The 24,717-nt window shown below is 41.6% G+C and overlaps 1 protein-coding gene across 1 annotated transcript; it reads left to right on the plus strand.

The window, feature by feature from the left end:
* Positions 12,809–17,473, plus strand: LOC8061981 (T-complex protein 1 subunit epsilon). Its single transcript, XM_002437118.2, has 9 exons — positions 12,809–13,180; positions 13,511–13,829; positions 14,332–14,680; positions 14,952–15,084; positions 15,172–15,224; positions 15,744–15,846; positions 16,243–16,409; positions 16,484–16,597; positions 16,957–17,473. Exons 1-9 carry the CDS (start codon positions 12,982–12,984, stop codon positions 17,125–17,127), a joined length of 1,608 nt encoding a protein of 535 aa, XP_002437163.1. The 5' UTR covers positions 12,809–12,981; the 3' UTR covers positions 17,128–17,473.

Genomic DNA, 24,717 nt, shown 5'->3' on the forward strand with positions numbered 1-24,717 from the left:
GGTGCTTATCCAAATCTTGACATAGAGCTTAAATGTTGGATAAGTAGCATAAAATCCAAATCAAGTTAGCAATTTACACTTGTGTGAAGTGCTAGCTTGAAAAAGCTTAATTTCCATATCTTTGTAGAGTTGTCATCAATTACCAAAAAGGGGGAGATTGAAAGGTCCTTGTTTGGTTTTGGTAATTGAGTGACAACTTAGGTTGACTAATAGTGTTTATGTGAGATACACAGGAGATTAGTCCACAGGTGATTATATGATGATGGCCGTACTATAAAGAGGGGCAAACTTGTTTGCATATCGATCATCCAGTGCCACTTAAGCGATCTAAGTTTGCATACGTGTTAGGATCGAGTGGCGTGGCAAGTTGAGAGGCTAACTCCCTTGGAAAAATGTTTGTGAAAATGCTAACACACGTGCACAAGTGTGGAGACACTTTGGTGTTGGCACATGGAAGCAAGGGTAGAAGTTGAGAAACTTTTCGTGCAACGCGTTCAGGCCGGACGCGTCCGGTATGAGGTCGGACGCGTCCGAGTTGAGGCACCGGACGCGGAAACAGTTTTCGCGTACAGTCCGGTGAGGTCGCTTTCTCGGTGAAACTCTCTGAGTTTGCGTCCGGTGCACACCGGACGCGTCCGGTGTAAACTAGGACGCGTCCGAGTTAGCATCCGGTGCAAACTCCTCTTGCAGAGCTCTCTGGGTGTGAGTCCGGTGCACACCGGACCGTCCGGTGTGTGCGTCCGGTGTTGGCTCAAGTTTGCGACGTTCCCTGAGTTTGGGTCCAGTGCACACCGGACACGTCCGGTATTTCAAAAGCTAGATTCCGATGCCCTATCAGTATCAGAGGCAATGACTAGTTTTCTAACGGTCAAGAGCACCGGACGCTGGTCTGGTCAATACCGGACACGTCCGGTGTGAACTAGGACGTGTCCGGTGTGGTCGACTTTTGCGCAGTGAAGGGTAACGGCTAGTTTAGCCCTTGGGGCTATAAATAGAAGTGGTGGCCGGCCTTGGCCGGTGCTGAGCACCCTTGGGACTTAGTGTCCATCCTTGGGGAGTGCTAGGAAAGCCTCTAACTCACTTGTGCTTGCAAGAGTGCGAATCAATAGCGAGTGAGTGATTCTAGTGCGTTGCATTGAGAGATTGCATAGAGTGGCACTAGGTGTTCGTGTTGCAAGCCGGTGGTGCTTGTTACTCTTGGAGGTTGCCACCTCCTAGACGGCTTGGTGGCTTGTGACTCCGTCGAAGCACGCAAGGAGATTGTGCGGTGCTCCAGAGAAGAGATTGTGAGGGGTACGGTGCTCACCCCGCGGGGATCGCGAAGAGCAACTCTAGTGGATTGCTTGTGGCTTGGAGGATCCCCATCTTGAGAGTGGATGTGCGGCACCCGCTGAGGGTTTGGCTTTGGAATGCCAATTAGCTCGTGATCCATCAAGTGGGTGTATCGCCACAACGAGGACGTAGCTTGGTGGCAACCAAGTGAACCTCAGTAAAAATCACCGTGTCAACATTGTCTACTCTTCTCGGTGGTTTGCATTCGCTATACACGAGCTTGTATTTACATTCTTTATATACTTGTGCTTGTGTAGTTGCTTTTGTAATTAGTTAAGCTTCTGTAGCTTGCTAGTTACCTTCTTGCTTGTGTAGCTAGAAGTAGTTCTCCTTGCGTGGCTAATTCGGTTTGTGTAACCTTGTTAGTCACTTAGCTTAGTTTGTGTAGCTAAGTAAGTTGCGCTCTCTAATTTGGCATTAGTTGCCTTGTTATTCAGCTTGCTAGTGAGCTTAGGCTTTGTGCGCTTTGCCTCACTAGTTTGTGTAGGAGCTCCCCCGGTTTGCAAAGTACTAGTTGCATAGGTTTGTGTGACCTTGCTTCTAGAATTGGTTAGGTGAGCTCTTGCTAAGATAGCACCTTGCTTGCTTGTTTAGGATCTTTTCAAGGTGCTAGAGAACTTAGATAGAGGGGTGTAGTCTTGGCTAGACCGATAGTTTTAATTCCGCATTTGTTTCGGTTAGCCGACGTAATATTTTTTAGAAAGGACTATTCAACCCCCCCCCCCCTTTAGTCCGCCATCTCAACCCTTCAACTGTCCGAAACGATGAGATTTTCAGGAACATTCCTTCTGATTGCCTGCGATGTTTGCAGCTTTTCATTTCTTTAGCCAACTCCTATGGAGAGCTAAGAAGAAGTTCTTCCCCCAAATTGAGTCATGGCTAGAGCAAGTTGTATAATTTTGCTTATTTTCTTTGTTTCTTTCTTTGTGTCCTAAGCTACCTCTTGTAGTTGGTCTCCCTTTCTTTTTTGTTTTCTTTTAAGACATTTGTTCCCTTGTTTTGCTTTAATATATTTCTAGTAGGAGCTTTTCTGCCCCTCCTGTTCTCTGAAAAAAAACAATTATATCCATTTCTTTCTCAAATATATGTAGCAGAATTACGTACATTCTTTATTTCAAATTATAAATTTTACTTTTACTTTATCTTAAATCAACTCCATAGTTTTAATGAAGTTTATAAAAAATTTTATGAACACCTATTATATCAAATATTATAGTTTCGTTAAATTATTTATAAAATATATTTTGATAGCGCATTGGTTCAAACTTTTATACATCAATATGTTTTTTCTAAAGACATGGTTGAAATTAGAAAAGTTTTATTTCTATAATAAAGATAATAAGATGACTATAATTTAGAATGGAGAAAGTGTAATTGCATTAAGGCGCCGGAGAGAAAAAAAATAAAGCACAACAAACCCAAACCCATTCAACTCACTCGGGGCGTTCGGTCAGACCCAACCGAATCGATCGGTTCAGCCATTTTGAAAGTTTGGTGATCAGAAAACAAGGATCGATCGGTTAGTTGAAAAAATAAAGACTGAGTAATTTCGGTCTCGGTTACTTTGATTCGGTCTCGGTCACAACCGAACTAACCAGACCAGCTTAGGAGACCAAAAAAATAACAGAATTTCTATCAAATTTCAGCAGCATGTTTACACAAAATAATACAAAATCTTGGTTCTCTTATTCAAATATTAACTACAGCAGCATTTCACAACTCACAAGTCACAAACTCACAATGACACAACAAAAACAGCACACAGTCAAGTCTTTAAAAAGATAAAAAAAACAGTCCAAGACTCCCAATAGAGAAATTCGGTTTTATCGGTTAGTTCAGTTAACAAAACCTATACCCAAGCTATCCATACAAAGTTTGGTTAGTTGGAAGCAGGGACTGAATTTATGACCGAAAAGTTCGGTCTCGATTAATTCGGTCACGGTCTCGGTCAGTTCAATTTGGTCTTCGGTCTTCACTTAATTATGTGCAGAGTGACATTCAACACCGCCGAACAACCTTTTGAGTGTCATAATCGTGCGTGTCCATGTCCAGCTGCAGCCAAGTCTATACAGAAAAAAGGTTGGGCCTCTCGGTAGTTTATTATTATATTGACCGTCTATGCAACAGTTCTCCATTGTGTTTTTCCGTAGTGATAGTGGACGCCAAACATGTCATCTTAGATCCTATTTAATTAGTTTCTATCTTAAAACTTTTTGTCTTCATCATATTAAATATTTAGACACTATATAAAGCATTAAATATAAATAAAAATAACTAATCGTATAATTTGCATGTATTTTACGATATAGATCTTTTAAGCCTAACTAGTGTCGGATACTAATTATTATAGTTATAAATATGTTACAGTATCTATTTTTTTCTTTTCACCAACTAAACAAAACCTAGGTGTGTAGCAAAGATAACATTTCCGCCCTCTTGTGTGTATGGACTTGAAGTATCCTATGTCTTATGTGAAATCGAAAAAGGAATGGGTAATGGGTTCCTTTCTCTGGAACAGTGGAAATGTTTCAGCCTGGGAAGGTGTGGACAGATTTGAGGGTCAGCAAATCTATAGATGGTACATATCTGAAAGTAATTTATGGGTCCACGATGCAGCAAAGAGTAACAGGTTTTTCACGGGTTTTCTTACAGCTCAGCTCATGCGTGCATTCACATCAATCCTAGCTACTGTTATTGCCTTTCGTACTTTCATATAAGCTTCCGCATGCATATAAGCACGTGCTAGTAAATTTGAAGTCGATGGATTTGAGAAATACGTGACGTCTAAGCATTGCCACATCATAGTTTAGATTGATATTTAGGGCTAGTTTATTGGTAGAAACTTTTGTTTCTGATTCTTAAACTTTACTTCTTAATTCTCTGATGGATTGATTCTAGTGTACATCAGTATAGGAAGTACGTGAGAATAATTTAGAGTGATTTTAGCGGTGATTGATGGGGAGCTAGAGAGAGGGGTGGGAGGGGGGGGGTGTTTAAAGCTTGGAGCTCGTAGTGTAAATAGACAAGTGTTTCTTGCCAGCTCCTCTCTAGAATTCAATTGTCTTTTTAATATTTGATACGGTTTTCACATAATCCATTAAGGCCTTGTTTACTTCCAATTTTTTTTCGAAATAGGAATAGTAGCACTTTCGTTTGTATTTGACAAATATTGTCCAATCATGTATTAACTAGGCTTAAAAGATTCGTCTCGCAAATTATAGGTAAACTGTGTAATTAGTTATTTCTTTTATCTATATTTAGTGCTCTATGTATGTGCCGCAAGATTCGATGTGATGGGGAATATGAAAAATTTTGCAAAATATTTTGGGAACTAAACAAGGCCTAAGCTAGAGTTCTGTTGTACACATTGACTTTTGTTTATTACCAAACCATGTATCTAAGATATGATGTGGCAAATAAATTATTGGGCACATATTAGACAAAGTTTAGTAGATGAGTGTAACAATATGACAATGTGTGACCATCTCATCCAAACACACCTGGAATGCATCCGATGGATGTGTTTCCTTTGTACCCATACTTTGAAGCTCCATCTAACGGCACAAGAAAAAATTGCAGTTTCGGTTTATATGTCACAACCGGATATTGATTACGTGTGCCATTATTGAGTAACCTGTACTGGTGTTTACATAACCAATTAACCAAAATTTTAACATTTCATACATCAAAACATAGCTAACGGCCTTACGTGAAAGTGAGTCTAAACATATCTTTAATCAGGTATGCTATTCCTAGAAAAAGGTTGGAATTTCTCTACTTCAGACAGCGTCACAGCGACCACCGACCAATCCTTGAACTTCATGGAATGACGACGATGCTACCGTAATCTAACTCCATACAAAAAAACCTATTCTAGTTCTGTCCTTGTGGGGTATAAACCCCTATACCCTCATGGGCCTATATGGGCCGCACCATCAGAGGTGGCTCGGCCCACAGGATGAAGACGTGCGGCGCACGACTGGTCGGCGTGCACCGCAAGGCTACAAGATTTTGTACCAAATAGGATACTTTACTTGTAACTCTGTCCCTTCACGATATATAAGGAGGGGGGCAGGGGTCCCCTAGAGGACAGATCATACATACGATTCTCTCAACACAAATCAATACAACCAGACGCAGGACGTAGGTATTACGCCAACTCGGCGGCCGAACCTGGATAAAAAGCTTGTCCGAGTCTTGCGTCACCATCGAGTTCGTAGTTTGCGCACCGTCTACCGATAAACTACTACCGTGGGTATACCCCAAGGTAGACTGCCGACCAGCTTTCGTCGACAGTGGCGCGCCAGGTAGGGGGTGTGCGTGCAACTTTCCCGACGAACAAGATGGTCATTATCCCCGACTTCGTGGCCATGGCGGGCGACTTCACGTTCACCGTCAGCTTCAACAGCTTCACCGCCACGACCACGGAGGAGGTGTAGATCCGATCTGCGCCAATCACTTCTTCATCGACGTCGGCGGCGGCTTCAACCACGCTGGCTACGACTCCAACTACTCCAGCAACGTCTCCGACCACGCCGACAACGCGTCACCCGCTTCTCTGCTACAAAGGGAGGCAGATCGACGACACCGACCTGCTCAGGCTATCGACCAAGTTGTGTGGCCTACTTGCTCTGACCACGAGTCGCAATAATAATCGCCGCGAAGAACGGCGCTACGACAGCCGCGACCACCATCACGACAACAAGTCAAGCAACTCTCCCGACCAGACTTTCGTCCAAAGATAAGTACAATTCTAATATTTTATTTATTTTTGGCATAATATTTTTAAGATTATTATTCTTCAAAACAACTTTTTTAGCCGACTAGTTTTTTCTCCTACACGAGCTTTCCAGAGCCGGTACTGTCTCCGACTCCTCCCTACACGTGCACGAGATCCGCCCTCTGCGTTCCGGGTGGTCGGCAGTAGCTCTCTGACGTGGCTGACAATCCTACGCGTGCCTAGGTTCCGCACCTCATGCTGATTGTTGGCTAGACCAGAGCTGGTACAAGCTCTAGGATGAATTAACTACTCGTGCTAATTTTATAACAAAAAATCTAAAACTTATCTTAGTACTGATTTTTTATCTAAAGGTTATTTATACATCATGTACTACCAATTCTTTATATTTACTTTTTAGGAGTTTGGCCCAGTCGACAAGCTACGCTTGGAGACTCGTCGACTATTCCCTACGCTGTGCCCGGGGACTGCTCCGACCACCGAGCACGTTTACGTTTCCAACCACGCTCGGGGACTTGTCGACTACTCTCTATGCTGTGCTCGAAGACTGTGCCGACCACCGAGCACGTTTACGTTCCCAACCACGCTCAGGGACTTGTCCACCGGTCTCTACGCCGTGCTCGGGGACTGTGCCGACCACCGAGCACTATACGCTCGGGGACTGTTCGACCAGCTCACCAATTTGAGAGTTTTGGGACTGTACCGACCACCGAGCACTATACGCTCGGGGACTGGTCGACCAGCCCACCAATTTGAGAATTCGGGGACTGTACCGACCACCGAGCGTTATATGCTCGGGGACTGGTCGATTAGTCTATTCAATTGCAGACGGACTGGTAAATTCAATTTTTTAGACCTTGCTACAAGGCTCATACTTCGCCTTCCAGCAAGCTCGGGGACTACATCGGTACGATGCATCTGGCGATGCATCTCAGTTTCAGAATTTCTTTGAGGACTTTTCTTTTGACCCTGGCACCACGTGCCTACGTCACCTACTACCAGGCTCGGGGACTAAGTGGGCACACTTCACCTTGCGGTGAATATGCTTGCTTTTTGAAAGACTATACTTTTCAGAAAAGTAAAGTGGGCACACTTCACCAGGAAAGAAATCTTTTTTGATTAAGAGCACCATGTATTCTTCGAACAACCTGCTTCTTCGATGTCAATGTTGATCAACTGTCTTTTGAGTTGGTCAAAATACCGTTGCAACTGTTTGGGCGACTTTCCTACTTATTGAAGACGTCAAGCCTCACTGATCGAAGAAGCTCAAGACGGCGTGTTACATCACAATACATGGTGCTCGGGGACTAGCTGTGGGGGTATAAACCCCTATACCCTCATGGGCCTATATGGGCCGCACCATCAGAGGTGGCTCGGCCCACAGGATGAAGACGTGCGGCGCACGACTGGTCGGCGTGCACCGCAAGGCTACAAGATTTTGTACCAAATAGGATACTTTACTTGTAACTCTGTCCCTTCACGATATATAAGGAGGGGGGCAGGGGTCCCCTAGAGGACAGATCATACATACGATTCTCTCAACACAAATCAATACAACCAGACGCAGGACGTAGGTATTACGCCAACTCGGCGGCCGAACCTGGATAAAAAGCTTGTCCGAGTCTTGCGTCACCATCGAGTTCGTAGTTTGCGCACCGTCTACCGATAAACTACTACCGTGGGTATACCCCAAGGTAGACTGCCGACCAGCTTTCGTCGACAGTCCTTGGTTAGATTATCTAAAATTAATTACTCCAATAGTACTGTAAAAGCATGGAGTGACGACGACCACCGACCAATCCTCGAACTTCATGGAGTAATTTCTTAAAGAAAAAAAATAGTATCAATACGTATAGTACCAATGGGTACTATAAAAGCATATTATATTACCAATCTAGGCCTTATTTAGTTCAAAAACAATTGCAAAATTTTTTAGATTCTCAGTCACATCGAATCTTGCGGCACATGCATGAAGCATTAAATATAGATTAAAAATAACTAATTATACAGTTTACCTATAATTTGCCAAACAAATAGTTAGTCCATGATTGGACAATATTTGTCAAATACAAACAAAAATACTACAGTGCTCATTTTGCAAAAATTTTTGAAAGTAAACAAGGCCATAATACTCTAGTTGAGTTGAAATTAATGTTCGCTGATTTATTATGAGAAAAAAATACTATTACCTGACAGAAGAAGTATGACTTATAAGATAAGTGAACAAATTGTAAATTGTATGTTGTTATATATATATGGTAAATTTTTCCTACTCCTTGGGAGTAGTTACTCCCACCTAGATCACACTCAGGAGACTTCCAACGTGGTGCCGGAGGTCTATTAGCGGGTTAATTAAGATGACCCGTTAATATAATGAATATAAGGAAATTCCATCGTCATTTGCGGACGTCCAACCACCACAGCCCATAGTATATATACGTGCAGCGGCGGCGGCTTTGCTCCCTTCAATAGGCTGCCGCCGGCCACGTTGATGTTTTTCGGCGGCGGCGGCGGCTTTGCTCCCTCCATAGGCTGCCGTCGGCCACGTTGCTGTTCTTCGATCATCGGAGATTTTGTGCTACGTCGCTGTTCCTAATGTGATCAATTTATTTATCCCTAATCCTATTTTCCTCGTAGCATGGACCATGCAGATCGATGGGGAGATGATTGATTCCATCACATCTTGTTATCTCACTTCGTTCATCGAATCATCGGCTTGGCTTCCGCTAGCATCTTGAGGTTTCATGCATCCAACTGTACGTGCTGAATCTTCGTAGTTTGGCGGCGCATATTAGTCGGCGTTCGTCTCTACAGGTGCTTATTAGATTGGATCGTCCGGGCTCCGGCAACGAAGCACCCTGATCACTGACCAGTAGGACGGAGGCACAGATTTATAATTAGTTTCTCCAGTTTCATATAAGAGTGTTTGGATAGTTGTTTTAGATAAAAGTATGTGTTTGGATATACTTTATGCATATTAGAGTATCATCTGATAATCATATCACGCAGTATCACTTCATACTTTGTTCAGACCTATCTCCTAATACTTCTTTTTTTGGGGAGTAAGAATATCTTCTAATACTTCAAAGGACTATAGTATGTACACATACTACTTGTTGAAAAGTATCTATACACACTCTGCCATGTGTACTTTCTTTCAACATATGTACATAAATACCCCCTATATACATCCAGGTGTGAAAAATTAACATATAGTCGTCTCTTCAAGATCTCCAGGCTCTTGCATCAAAATAGTACTATGCAGACATATACTCCTTTCTAAAAACAAAGTATATATACGTACTCCATTTGAAATAGTATGTACACATAGCACGATATATTTTCTTTTCAATGGATAGACTATTCCAAACATGCGTATGCACCAATACTCATTTTTATTTGACGAGTATATTCATGTACCCTCTGAGTACTGCATGCATACTCCTTAGCCTAACTATACGTTCATACTAACTAGGGTATATTTGTATACGTGAGTATGTCCTCATACTTATTTATTTAATTTTTAATTCAAACTTGCCTAGTGACATTTCAATCCGAATGGTACATGATTACACGAACTGCTACCTGATTGATATATTATTAATTTTAAAGTATGTGCACACGTAGGTTTTCCAATCTGCTCTAAAGATTTTTTAGCGTTGGCGTGGCGTTCAAATGTTCGCTTCCATGCATGCAGGCATGCAGCCGAGAATTGAGCTCCTCTAACTGCAACAGTCCAGCGCCTTCCCTATTGGATCGTTGTACATACCCGTTACGAGGAAAGGAGTAATTACTCTTGGGAGTATAAAATATGCGCAAGTGTGAAAAGATCTTCTTATGAAGTTAGAATACTCGGGTGCTAACTAACCATCGCGGATCGATTTTTTTTAAAAAAAATAAGTTGTTTTTGTTTTCTATACGTACATAGTAGTTTTCTATGTGTGCACCAATATACTATGTCTTGCATAACAAAATCTATTAAAATAGTCTAAAACGATTTAGAATTTGGAACGAAGTGAGTAACACTTCAAAGTATTATTCGGTAGTATCATGAATGTTTGCTTGGTCAAATTTAGAATCAGTTAATTTAGAACTACGGTATTGTTTCCGGCTAGGCCTCGTTTACTTTCACCTCAAAATCCAAAATTTTTTAAAATTCCCTGTCACATCGAATCTTTAGACGTATGTATAAAAAATTAAATATAGACAAAAATAAAAACTAATTACATAGTTTGATCGGAATTGACGAGACGAATCTTTTAAGTCTAGTTAGTCCATGGTTGGACAATAATTACTATAAACAAACGAAAATGTTATAGCGTCGCGAATTTTTTTTGTTTCGTGAAGTAAACACGGTCTAGAGGCTGTAAGTGCAATCATAAAAAATCATTGGAATGTCACTGTGCCAAGATGGGTGAAAGGAGGAAATTTGAAGCCGTACAGTAGAGTATGATATGAGCTCTAAAATCAAGGAAGTCATTCCCCTTTTCTCCTTGGGAAGAGCGTACAGAGAGATTTCAGGTCTGCAGCATGCATCAGCAGGTAGTGTTCGTTCGGGCATGCCTCTCTCTCTATGTAGCATCCAATCCTTCCTCAAACAAAAACAGGCACCATGCAGCCGGCTCACGGTAGAAACTTTTTGCATTGCCAATGGAAATGAAACCTGAAAAATTGCTTACTGTTTGAAATGGAGTTAAGTAGAGCTAACTTAGGCCTTGTTTAGTTCCCAAAATTTTTCAAAATTCCTCATCACATCGAATCTTACGGCACATACATAGTACATTAAATATATATAAAAACAAAAACTAATTATACAGTTCATCTTTAAATCGCGAGACAAATCTTTTAAGTCTATAATTGGACAATGTTTGTTAAATAAAATAAAAAATACTATAATATAAAAACCAAAAGTTTTTGCGAACTGAACAATGCCTCACCCAACCGTCAGGGTGCAATTTCAGATTACCTATCTCAAACTCTGCCATGTACCAAGCACTAGGAGTATGCGCATTTGAATGTTTCTTTGCGAGAGAGAGAGATGTTGTTACCTGTGGTAAATTGGGAAATGAACTATTCATAAACAGCGACGATGACTATTCAGAAATAGTAGAAGAGCATGCAAGTGCATACGTGTACTAGTGTCTGGTGCGTCCATGGATGGCGTCGCAATCCAGCACATGGAGGTAATCCACCGCAAGAAGGCGAGTTACCTGTTTGCCAGAAGCCTACGGATCCTAGGCTGTTCTCCCCAGTCTGTGCACAGATTTGAAGGGCCTGGGGCTCTGTGCCAAATTATTGCCTTCTTGTTCATCAACCACTGTAAATTCTCGCTGTAAAAGTTTAAAAAAAAAACTTGGGCCTTGTTTACTTCCAAATTTTTTTGCAAAATATGAATAGTGACACTTTCGTTTGTATTTGATAAATATTGTCCAATCATGGACTAACTAGAGTCAAAAGATTCGTCTCGTTAATTTTGACCAAACTGTGCAATTAGTTTTTATTTTGGTCTATATTTAATACTTCATGTATGTGTCTAAAGATTCAATGTGACGGGAAATCTAAAAAATTTTGTAAAATTTTTTGGAACTAAACAATGCCTTGCTGTAATTTGGTGCACGGATAGTAAAACTACTGTTGATCAGTAATCGATCACTATACTTTTGAGAATGACATGCATGGTCACAAAATCATAATTCAACTTTAATCAAGGGTACCCATACTGGTTTTGGCGCCCCAATTCTTCTGTGAGGAGAGGCATCGACAAATTGGGTCCTGTTTAGTTGCGAAAAGTTTTTGGATTTTGACACTGTAATATTTTCATTTGTTTGTGGCAAAAATTGTCCAATCATAAACTAATTAAGATCAAAAGATTGGTCTCACAATTTACAGGTAAACTATTCAATTAGTTTTTGTTTTCGTTTATAGTTAGTGCTTCATACATGTGTCGCAAGATTCGATGTAATGAGGAATCTTAAATTTTTTTTTGGTTTTTAGAGTGAACTAAACAAGACCTTATCCCCATGGCCCTAGCCCAGCAAAGAAGTATGTTCCTCATTCATATGCGATTCTATTTTTCATCTCCTGTAAATTAAAACCGAGTTATTTATATCCTGTAAGGATATATATGTTGGCTTTGCATCATTTTCCTCTGCTTCCTTCCCAAGGTTTATGCCGAGTAATTTTTCTTGTACTCGTACCTTTCAACTGTCCCAAAACATGTATTGGGTGCCATTTGCGGTATAAATCATATGATGCAATCAAATCCACTATTGTACGTAGTTATCTAGCAAGTAGTTTATGTATTACGAGGAATTTCGGATTCAAGCCATAGGCCTTGTTTAGTTCCCACAGAAATCCAAAAAGTTTTCAAGATTCTCCGTCACATCAAAATTTGTGGCACATGTATGAAGCACTAAATATAGATGAAAACAAAAACTAATTATACAGTTTGTCTATAAATCGCGAGACGAATCTTTTAACCCTAGTTAGTCTATGATTGAATAATATTTGTCACAAATAATGAAAGTGCTACAGTAGCGAAATCTAAAAAAAATTTCACATCTAAACAAAGCCATAGTTTATAATAGGAGGCAAACGCACCGAAACTGGGCAAAGCACGAAGTGGGCTCTAAACGATAGTGGGCCAAGAAAGAGGGTGAGCACGAAGTGGGCTCGATTCGATGGGATGGGCCGAGAGGGAGGATTTTGGAGGAAGAGGAGAAAAATGAGCACGGAAGAGGAAACCCTTGGCCTCGCGCCGTCATCGAGTAGTAGGTTCTCGAAACACCGCCACACTCCGCCTCTCTTCGACCGCTCCACGCGAGCACCTCGGCTCCTGCCTGCATCCGCGCCGCCGCTTCCCTTGCTCGCCTCCGCCTTCTGGAGCGAGCGGCACCGCGCTAGCGGCAGCCATGGCGCTCGCCTTCGACGAGTTCGGGCGCCCCTTCATCATACTCAGGGAGCAGGAGAAGAAGACGCGCCTGCGCGGGCTCGACGCGCAGAAGGCCAACATCGCCGCCGGCAAGGCCGTGGCGCGGATCCTCCGCACCTCGCTCGGACCCAAGGGCATGGACAAGATGCTCCAGTCCCCCGACGGAGACGTCACCATCAGTACGCATCTGCTTCCTTCCTTCATTGGGTCATTGTGTACGCTGGTCGTGGTGTAGCATGTGTACCGGGACGGGATGGGGCGATCTGAGAGGGAACGACTCGCCACCCTTGGATCATCGGCCCAGGTGGCCCAGGTGAAGTGGTAGTCCTTTGAGAACCAGGGTTTTTGAGTGGCGGGTGCATGTCTTGAGATCTAGCTTATTGCCGGACAGTTGCTCGAACTGCCCTGTTTCGGTTTTGGGTGTTAATTCGCCAAATCCAGTTTTCATTTTTCAGCTATATACACGATACAAGCCATCTCACTGAAAGTTCTGCCTTATGACATGCCAGCAAATGATGGGGCCACGATTCTGGAGCAGATGGATGTTGACAACCAGATTGCAAAGCTGATGGTGGAGCTGTCCCGCAGTCAAGACTATGAGATCGGGGATGGTACCACTGGGGTGGTGGTCATGGCAGGGGCACTTCTAGAGCAGGCTGAGAAACTTCTGGAGCGTGGTATTCACCCGATACGGGTTGCCGAAGGTTATGAGATGGCTTCAAGGGTAGCTTTTGATCACCTTGAGCGCATCTCCCAAAAGTTTGAATTCAATGCAGACAATATAGAGCCACTGGTTCAGACCTGCATGACGACTCTGTCGTCAAAGATGTAAGAAGTTATAAACTTATAATACAGAACCTTCTGTTCAATACATCAACTTTATGATGCAAGGGTTTTGTTTAGTAATTTCTAGTCTGAATTGGTTCTTTGGGCATCATGAATTTTAACTTGTTTATTTTTTCTGTATGGCTCCTGTGTCATTTATTTTATTCTGAAGTAAAAAACTTCTGTCTGCTGAGGATGTGACATGATCACATGAAACTTTTTTCTGGTTTTCTTCCTTTTATCTGTGTTGACCTAACAGAAATAGGATAGCAGATTGCATTGGTTTGCGCGCCTAATTATTGGGTGATTCATATAGACAGCAATGCCTTTTCTTTTGTTCTTTACATTATCAACTCTGTAGTTCTGCTCCTTGTATGATTTTTGTTGCAGGTAATGCTCATATACCAGAAGATATATTTTTCTACTCCTTTATGATAACTTTTTTGTTGGTAGATTTTTGTAGAAAAACATAACAGAACGTCTGATGGTATCTGTTCTTCTACAGTGTTCACCGTTGCAAGCGGGCACTCGCAGAGATTGCTGTCAAAGCAGTCCTTGCGGTTGCTGATTTGGGCAGGAAGGATGTTAACTTGGATTTAATCAAAGTAGAAGGCAAGGTCGGTGGGAAGCTGGAGGACACAGAACTAATATATGGAATTGTCGTTGACAAAGATATGAGCCACCCTCAAATGCCAAAGAGAATTGAGGATGCTAAGATAGCCATCCTGACCTGCCCATTTGAGCCCCCGAAACCTAAGACAAAGCATAAGGTTGACATTGATACTGTAGAGAAATTCCAGACTCTGCGTGAGCAAGAGCAGAAGTACTTTGATGAAATGGTTCAGAAATGCAAGGTACTAAACTGTTTAGTTGTGAATATCCTAGTTTTTGGTACCTGGCTGATAATGATCTTATATTGGTCTGGATGTGAGATCCTCAATTGAAATAATTTATATTGTTACATTGCCCAGTTTTCATTTGTCGACAATTGTTTTATTGTGAATGTTTCAAAAACTGAAAAATATTTCCCTTGACAAGGTATTATGCGTGTATCAAGCATTCAAATGTATTCGTGTCATTCAGTGTGTTTGCTTTGCTCAGTAACTATTCACATATATTCTGTAGGATGTTGGTGCAACCCTGGTTATTTGTCAATGGGGTTTTGATGATGAAGCCAATCATCTATTGATGCATAGAAATCTGCCAGCTGTCAGATGGGTTGGTGGTGTTGAATTGGAATTGATTGCCATCGCTACAGGTCCACATGCTTCTATAGCTCACTCATGATTAATTGATTACAACTGACCTGTGAATGCAATACCTGATATTTGAAAACTGAATTTAGGAGGACGGATTGTTCCAAGATTTCAAGAGCTGAGTCCAGAAAAGCTTGGGAAGGTATCATCTTCTGCACACATTTTGTTTCAGTTATATGGAACCTGCATAGTTGACCATATCTTGATGATGTGGTGTCCAATTATGCAATTGTAGTGCCCAAACCAGAGTGAACAGATCATCCTTGGGGACAGGGCATTGCATTGATGTTTTTTTTTTCGTGTATAATAAGTAACTCTTTTATTGTTTCTAACGGGAAACATAACGAGCAATTTCATCTGTTGGATAAAAGTACTTGTTTATTGTTGAATTGTTAGGATATTTACTGATTTTGAACTGGTTTCTGAGTTTATGAAGGTGATTTAATTATCACGGGTCAATAAATTGAATCCTTGACTTCATTGTGGTCAACTGTAATGGCACTTTTAGTAGCTTAGCAGTTTGGTTTAGCCTTTTTTTTATCAAATTGTGTTGATCCCGTTTGAATGCCTACAATACAGTACATAAAAAAAAATCTGCAGGCATCTTTATTTATTGCAAATAGCTATGTGAAGCATCACTTTGATTGATCTGCTTGTATAGGCTGGATTAGTCAGAGAGAAGTCATTTGGAACAACCAAGGACCGGATGCTTTACATTGAGCAGTGTGCCAACTCCAGAGCTGTAACTATTTTCATTCGTGGTGGTATGTTCTGATGTTTGTATCCTTTTTCTTGCTTTCATATAACATCTGTACATATGCCGACCTCCTTTATCAGACATCAACATCAACTTTCATATGATTTGGAAACACTCCACAGCTGTTCTGAATAAAGTGACCATCATCTAACAGAGTGGTTGCTATCCTAAAAATTAATAATTAAAAAAGTGGGGGCTATGTAGCTGTATCAGTATTCTGATTGAATTTTCAAACCAAGGATTGTCTTGTATAACTGGTGGTATTAATCCTGCTGCATCAGGAACCAATATTGTATACAGTTTTGTGCAATGAAAGATTTATAGGTAAATCATTTGTTGGACAACAAAGGTACAAATACTTCCTTATTTTGGTTTGTGGTAAAAATTATCTACTGCTGTACAGGAAATAAAATGATGATTGAGGAGACCAAGCGCAGTCTTCATGATGCTCTTTGTGTGGCAAGGAATCTAATCCGCAATAACTCAATTGTGTATGGTGGTGGCTCGGCAGAGATATCTTGCTCAATTGCTGTTGAAACTGCAGCAGATCGGCACCCTGGAGTTGAGCAGGTGCTTGTTGTCTTTGGAGCTTGTAATTGCTGCGATGTAATATGGTACCTTCTGACTGTTTCTTTGATGTGCAGTATGCTATCAGGTCATTTGCTGATGCATTGGACGCTGTTCCACTGGCCTTAGCTGAGAACAGTGGTTTGCCTCCTATTGATACCTTAACTGTGGTGAAAGCTCAACAAGTGAAGGTATCTTAATTCTGTATTCCTTTTTCTTTTCAAGTATATTACTTTAAATTTTTAATAGCTGCTGTGGCCTCTTGAAACTATGTGATAGCTCTGGATCCTTTTACTTGTTATCCAGATCATACTCGATTTGTAGTTTGAATTTGGCCTTGTGTAACATTGTCCTTTTTTTCTCCACCATTAAGTGCGCTTGTACAATCTGATCTAGTACAGTAGTATACTACATAATGTGATTGCTTCAGCACTTGTGGTCGCAATGCTCTTTGTAGTGTTTCAGTATGGTGTTCTTGCTGTTAATCATTACTGCTTAGCTATACTGCTTGGAAACCGTGGTGACATGTGTTTACTGAATGCTTTTTCAGGATAGCAACCCCCATTGTGGCATAGATTGCAATGACGTTGGCACCAATGACATGAAAGAGCAGAACGTCTTTGAGACCCTGATTGGCAAGCAGCAACAGATCTTACTTGCCACGCAGGTGGTGAAGATGATCCTCAAGATTGACGACGTGATCTCGCCATCTGAGTACTGATGAAGCCTGGGAAAGAATAGACAGCTGTGCTTGGTGACAATTAGGCGTCAGAGACTCAGAGGGGCTGGTGGCTTCGATTTGTGAACGGCGCCGTGGTTTAAAAGGCAAAAACCATTCCATATGCTGTGCGGTTAATTTGCCGTGCCAATGATGGTACCTAAAGAAGTTAGCTGCTGCAGCTGCGCGCACACTCTTAGCACTTAGCAGAGCACTATACAGATTCAATGATGCGCTAGCTACCTTTGTTGAGTAAATTCTAATGTCACTAAAATTTATAAGGCTTTCTTTAATGTCTTGAAAATTGTTCATTTTCCACGAATACCATTATGTGAATTTTGTGATTCTTGCTGTCGTTTCATCGTGTACCGTGAAATAATGGGTCCCTGACTATATCGGCCTACAGGATGAGGTCTATCCATCAAATAGCATGGATCACCATGCAGTTACGCCGATTAGCAACATTGAGAAATAGTGAGCGCGGGGCGGAAGAATTAGTTCGTTATCCGGTGTGAAAAGAGAGGTGGAGAAAAAAGGGAAAAAAAGGTATGAAACAATAATGAGTTTTTGTTTGGTATAGTATCACGTTTGTAACGATAGTGGCTGGTGTTAACGCATAACGAGTTTGTATAGTTGGTAGGTAACCAATCATATCATATGCAATCTAGCTTCGTGTTATAAAACAGTCCACGTCTCTTATGACAATTCAAAACCATTACATACTGAACGTACCATGTGCAACCCAGCTTCGTGTGCAACCTATGCAACAACCAATTAAGACCACATGATCTAGATCCAACGTCTGAGGTTTTTGTCACTTAAACCCTTCCATCTGGATACACACGGGTTAGATTTCTTATGACAATTCAAAACCATTACATACTGAACGTACCATGTGCAACCCAGCTTCGTGTGCAACCTATGCAACCACCAATTAAGACCACATGATTTAGATCCAACGTCTGAGGATTTTGTCACTTAAACCCTTCCATCTGGATACGTCTGAGGTTTTTTCACTTAAACTCCTCCACTTGTGGGTTTAAATCTAACCCATATGTATCCAGATGGAAGGGTTTAAGTGACAAAAACCTCAGACGTTGGATCTAGATCATGTGGTCTTAATTGGTGGTTGCATAGGTTGCACACGAAGCTGGGTTGCACATGGTATGTTCAGTATGTAATGGTTTTGAATTGTCATAAGAGACGTGGACTGTTTTATAATGGGTATGTCATGTTTACTAGATTGGTACTGTTCGTAAGCTAGTGGAGGGTTATTGTTTACTGGATCTGTTACTGTTCGTTCATAACCTAACAGGTACAGACTATTGGGTTTTACTGTTTACTGGATTCGCCACTGTTCATAGATCTAATACTTTTCATAGCATGACAGGTACGTACTGTTCACCGGATCCACTACTGTTCAACATTGCTCACCGGCTCTGTTGTTGTTCATCATAACGGGGATGCACTGATCATTGGACCTATTATTGTTAATGTACAGATCTATGAGAGGGGCTATGGTATATAGCTTTAAGAGTAAAGGATAGATTTCATTGTGGATATGTCCTTGTGAGTTCAACATTATGGGGCCTACAAAAAATTTAAGCCCACGAGCTTTTTCCCATCCTGAGGGTTTGTTCGGTTATTTGTATAGCTAGCTTATTTGTCGTGTGCAGTGCAGACAAGACAGAACACGTCTTGTTTAGCGTATCTTGGCAATTCTTCACACTTTCACCTATATAAGAGTAATACAAATGTTCCTTTAATTGTTCCTTGTCTTTCTATTGAATGTTTATTTTGGCTATTTGTTTTTGAAGGATTAGATATTAGTTCAAATAAGAAAAGAACACTATTCTCCTATACCAATTTCTTTGAACTGAAATGAGTGATCTGATAAATTTCTAGGTTATGTATGTTGCTTTGTTAAAAATAAACCCCAAGGCAACCAAGAGAACAAGCCAAGCAACTAGTAAGTACTTGGTCTTGCTATTTCCAAACACGAAAAACCTAGACCTATCAGGAATGTATAGATGTTTAATATAAAACAATAATCCTTGTTTACTTAGTCTTGCAATTCAACATTTTTAGATAGCCTGTGGCAACAAGCATGTTCACTGTAATGAATTCTCTACTTTTTTCTTTGTCTATAAAGACATTTGAGTTAAGTAAGTTTTATTTGATGTTTACTTTGTAGCAGAAATATTGATGAAATGAAAGATGGTTTTCTAATGTCCTCCAAGGGAAGGAAATTAACGAAGCTGCAATATTTGATAGTGTGTGATTAGAAGACTAACCAAGATGTATATTTCATTTTTTACACGACCAATCCTATGTTCATACATGCACAAGAGTGTCTTTTTTTCAAATTTTTAGAATTTCATAGTTTATATACCGTTTTCTTAATTTTTTTGGATGGAACTCCCATTTATATTTTATTTTGTAGCACATTTTTTTGAATCTAACATGCTTATATTTGGTGTTCTACAATTTTTTTTATTTTGGCATCCACCAGAGTAATTTCTTTGAGTCATACATGAAATTCCTGCTCATCTCACAGAGCCACGCATCCTTCCAAATGCGTGCCTGATGCAAATCCCAGACATGGGAAATTTCCCTTGGTTCCATACATGAATTGGCTGGTGGGTAGGGTTTAACAAAATTCAAATGTGGATTAGAAGCATTCGTATCTACCTTAACCAAAACCATGAATGTACAACACACACTTAGCCCTCAAGTCAAAATTCTTTTAAGGCCTCGTTTGATGCATTCGTATCTACCTTAATCCACGTATTTTACATATGTTGGAGTGGAAATTAAACTAATTTTCATCCTCAATCCACTCTAATACACATGAATTGAGGTAGGTCCAAGTGTGTCCAAAAAAATCTCTCAATCTTCTTCAATCCTCTTGGATTGGAAATTAATTAAACAAGTCCTACTCATCCCCACCCTCAAACCAGCTGAAGGCCCATCAGGCTCCGGCATCCCTGTGCCAGAGCACGCTCCCATGTTTGGTTTTAGTTATTGAAACTGCTAGTGGACTAACCTTTTCCTAAGTGTTGATTATAAGTGAAGTCTACACCAAAATGGAGAGCAAAGCTAGAAGTTGGATGAAGGGTGATCAATCTATCGATGAAATATGGTTAGCAGTCTACCGACGAGTATGCCCATGGTAGTAGATGAATTGGTGGAGGTGCACGAGATACAAACTAGATGGTGACACAGACATAGAGACAATGATTTAGGTAGGAATGAGGCCATCAAGTCGACGTAATACCCTACGTCCTGTGTCTTTGGTGGATTGTATATTATGATGAGATGAAATCGAGGGGGGTCCCTACCCACCTTATACAGTACGGGGGTAGGATTACAGGTTGGTTGAATCTAATCTTGATCTGTTACATGATATCTATTTACAAGAAATACGACATCTTAGCATATCCGATCAGATCATCCTTCATCAACAAGGGTTCTTTATGTAGTCTTTTAGCGCACGCCAACCTATGTCATGCACTGTGCAACTTGATCTTGTGGGCTAGACCACTCCTAGCAGTGAGGCCCATGTGTAGTCCTATGGGTATCTGTGGTTATACCTCCACGGCTAGTCTCCAAGCATCTGTTTAACAACCCAATTTCCATTACCCCATAAATTCTCACCTTTCAGTCAAGCAGGGTCAATCGGACGGCCAACAAGGAAAGGTGTCACTTGAAGGACCAAACTCTAGGCACTGTGACAATCTAGGATGCCTAAGGTGGCTATGGATGTCCACGTAACCCAAAGGTTGAAGATATCAGACCTTCAAAAATGGAATTGACAAGCAATAATCTACTAGACAATCCATAGCTACCACCAGATCATATGACAGGAGTGTAGTGACTTCAGAAAGATTAGGAAATGAGCTATCACACACCATCATGCTATGGCCCACTTGTCAGCATGAAATGGAGAAATATCCTAGCCCTGGACCTTTAGCTCCACCAACTCTCCCTATTTCCCTCATCTCCCTCTCTCTCTAGAATGGAAGGCATGAAGGATAAAGCAAGAACTAGAGTGAGAAAGTGGAGAGGATGAAGAAGACAAGGTGGATCTAGCTCACCAAGGACAGCAAGAGCAGCTATGGATCATGATAATGGACTTCAACCACCCCCATTCCATGGTTAGCTCAAGAGCTCTCTCTTTTCACCATCTTGAGGTCAATCTCTAAACCCTAACCCAATCTTACATGGATGGATCATGGGGATTTCTTGGTAAGAGAACCATCAAGGATGAGAATCAAGTATGTCGCAGCTCAATCTCCCATCTCTACTAAGGTCTCTCTTAGCTTAGTAATACATTAGTTGTGTTAGCTAACCAGAGCCCTAACCCTAAGTATCCTAAGCCTAGTAAATCACCTGAGCTACATGCCTACAATAAAGATGCCCTACACATGCATGTAAGCCACCACTGAAGATCTAGCCATGAATCCCCAAGCCTTTACCCAAGAACCCACAAGCATAGGTTCTATCGCCCGATTGACAGAGTGTCCATTAGATGGATGGAGCATCTGCCAAACTTATGATTTAGTCACCAGCAACCCAAGTCCCTTACCGAGTGAGAATACCAAAGTGTCCATCAACACGGCGGAGTGTCCAATGAATTATACCAACCTAATAACTTGAGAACCCAAGAGCACCCTAGAACCTATCAGAATGTCCATGAACCCCATGGAGCATCCACCAAAGCCAAACAACATTAACCTAAGGCAACTCACCTTGGCATCTAGCACAACAGAGCATTCGTTAGTAGGACAGAGTGTCCGACTATCACAGTGGGTGTTAGAACAGTTCAACTAGTGTACCCAATAGGTCATCAAGGTTAGATTGTACCTTATAGTAGTAGATGTCTCTTCCTAGTCCCTAAGTAGAACTCCTAGTTCCCTTACCTAACGTGCAATCTTCTCGAATCCTCAGAACCTCTCTTTTCAGACCTGGTTGTTTCACGCTGCCACTAGCTCGAAGTCATCAGGATTGGAAACACTATCGGCCAGGCACCCCACTACTATAAATCCTATTTTGGATACTTACTATGTTGCATTATGAGTTATGGATTACATATATTCTTGGATAGTGATCACCTCTAGACTACACCAAGAGTAGTCTAATCACCCGTAGAAGCCTCTCATCTAAACAATAGGAATGGGATGCTTAATGCTTATTGCTTAGTTACGGGTAACAATAGAAGTTGAGCTTGAGAAGGAAACTCATACTCATGAGAGTAGGATGCTACGCCGGGATATTAACTACTAAAACCAAAGTGGGTACAACTTGACTTACCTAGCTAATCTAGCTAAGGACTAAGGATCCTAATATGGTAACCTTGAGGATCACATGGATATCATGCTCATGTGAGGGGCAGGATGTCATGAGTGTGGTATCTCAGACGAGGTAGCTCGTGGAGCAATAAGGACTGTGTATTGGGATATGTAAGTTTAAGTAACCACCCGTGCAGACCATATGCCACAGATTGGGTCGATAAGCCAAGTAACTAGTTACAATCAGTTTATCCATGAAACTGGCAAGGGGATTGGTGTAAGTCAAGAATGTTTGGGACATTGATCGGGCAACCGCTCAAACTTTCATTGAAACTCAAGCCTAATTAGGGAAAGGTTGGAGAACATGAGACAACCCTTACTACCAGGCCCTGTGTGTGGAGGTTAGTCCTATTTCTCTGTGTGGGTACAATTGTACACTCTACAAAGTCTTGAAAGCCTAGAGTCCTTCAGGATGGAACCATCTGGTTGTTCTTTCTTTCTATACCCATGGTATTATGAAAGCTGGACTATGAGCACTATGACTATAGAGATATATACCTTTACTTCCTATCGAGCATAGCATGTCACATTCTTAATGAACATCATTGCATTTCCACACTTATACAAATACCCACTAACTACCCTATGCATTTACCAAAAACTATATGTTAGAATTAAGTCCTATGAGTATGTAATGTACTCACAGTGCAGCCATTAAGTTGTTTTACAGGTAGCCTGAGTCTCCTCCTAGATTTAGCTTCAGTGGAGATAGCTGTTAGCAGGCCTTGGAGGTAGTGTCTTCCAAGATGAGTTGTGTGTAACTCGATGAGTAGATAAGTGATAAGAGTATCAACCTAGTTCAGCAACACAAATGTCCAAATTACTAGATTCAATTCACCCTAGGCATAGTGTGGCAGAACCTCCTAAGTGTTTGGGCCCACCGACACCTGCCATTGTCCTAAGGACCTCTGACGGTGATGCCGGGAGTCCTCCCACTTTAGAAGTCCGATGAGCATTGCTGGGCGCTCATACCACTGCTGCCTGTGGCGTACCAAGCTGGCTCGTCCTGACCACTGATAATGGTCAAACAACGAGAACTGTTTCTTCTCGCCCTTACAGGGTAGCAAGTGGCCACCTTAACACCAGGATCATTCGTTGCGAAGATAAAGCAGTAACTCAACGACACAAGACCAAAATAGTATTTCAGAGCGAAACAGCGGAAGTATTACATAACCTCATTTACAAAAGGAGTTCTTCCAAATAGCAGAGTGTTATTACAAGCCTGGTCCAGCGGAGCAACTTAAACTTTAGTAGAGACAAAACAAATTTACAGACCCTGCCCATGGGTCACGCTCACTCTTCTTCGTCGTCAACCTCGACGACGGTCACACAACAGGGTCCGAAACAAGTCGGCTCCTGAGCTTCACCTGCAACAGGGGTATTGAAACCCTGAGTACGGGAGTACTCAACAAGACTTATCCGACGGGAAAAGAGGAGAATTTTAGGGATGCAGGCTTAGGGTAGACAAGGAGTGGCTGAGCAAGGAGCCAAAGAGTTTTGCGGAAAAGCTTACTAGTAGTGCATCCTTATTTTCCAGTTTTACCCTGAATTCCCCCCTCGCAGAGGCAGAAGAATTCGAGGATAGTCTAACTAGTTGTTCCCCACAGACGAATCCGTGAGTTCCTCGTCCTATAGTTAAGTATTATTTATTGATGGCCATAGCTTCATGTCGCTATGAGTCCGGGAATTGGGATCCGGACCTCATGAGACATTTTCCCTTTTCTCATGTTATCATTCAGTTGCATATTTAACTACGATGAGGGTCGAAGGAATTGAGTCTCCCAATCGGGGAGCAACGACGATTCGAATCGCTTAGCAATCCAGCTGGAGTTCCTAACCACCCGACATATGTAGAACCAAATCTTGCATATATCAACCCAAATCAAGCTCTCCCCAAATTTGACCAGGTTCGCGGCACCCGAGAGCACAGTACTCCACCATCCTACAGCCGATCTAGATGTTTTCCGGTCATCTCAGATCCGTAAGGTGGGTACACACTACTCTCGCCATCTTTCCACTCCCAGTGCGCGAGTAGCTGTTCGCGTCGAGGGATCACGAGACTGGGCTTACCGTAGGCAAGTGGCTAGTACTATAAATTCTCAACCCAGCAGGCCATCAACGGAACGGTCCTTAATCAACACAGTCGGAGACACTACTTTAAGACTCCATTCTTAGAGCAAGTCCACCGACCGGTCTCAAATTGAAACATCATTGATCATAAGTGTATCCCACAACAACCCTT

This window comes from Sorghum bicolor, chromosome 10 (genome assembly GCF_000003195.3).
Source record: "Sorghum bicolor cultivar BTx623 chromosome 10, Sorghum_bicolor_NCBIv3, whole genome shotgun sequence".
In the NCBI taxonomy this organism is placed as follows: Eukaryota; Viridiplantae; Streptophyta; class Magnoliopsida; order Poales; family Poaceae; genus Sorghum; species Sorghum bicolor.

What these genes read in the sequence shown, in the direction of transcription:
- LOC8061981 (XM_002437118.2), top strand. Translation starts at nt 12,982, where the DNA reads ATGGCGCTCGCCTTCGACGAGTTCGGGCGCCCCTTCATCATACTCAGG. An exon ending in AACTATTTTCATTCGTGGTG is followed by an intron (nt 15,847 to 16,242) that starts GTATGTTCTGAT and finishes ACTGCTGTACAG; the next exon opens with GAAATAAAATGATGATTGAG. An exon ending in TGAAAGCTCAACAAGTGAAG is followed by an intron (nt 16,598 to 16,956) that starts GTATCTTAATTC and finishes ATGCTTTTTCAG; the next exon opens with GATAGCAACCCCCATTGTGG.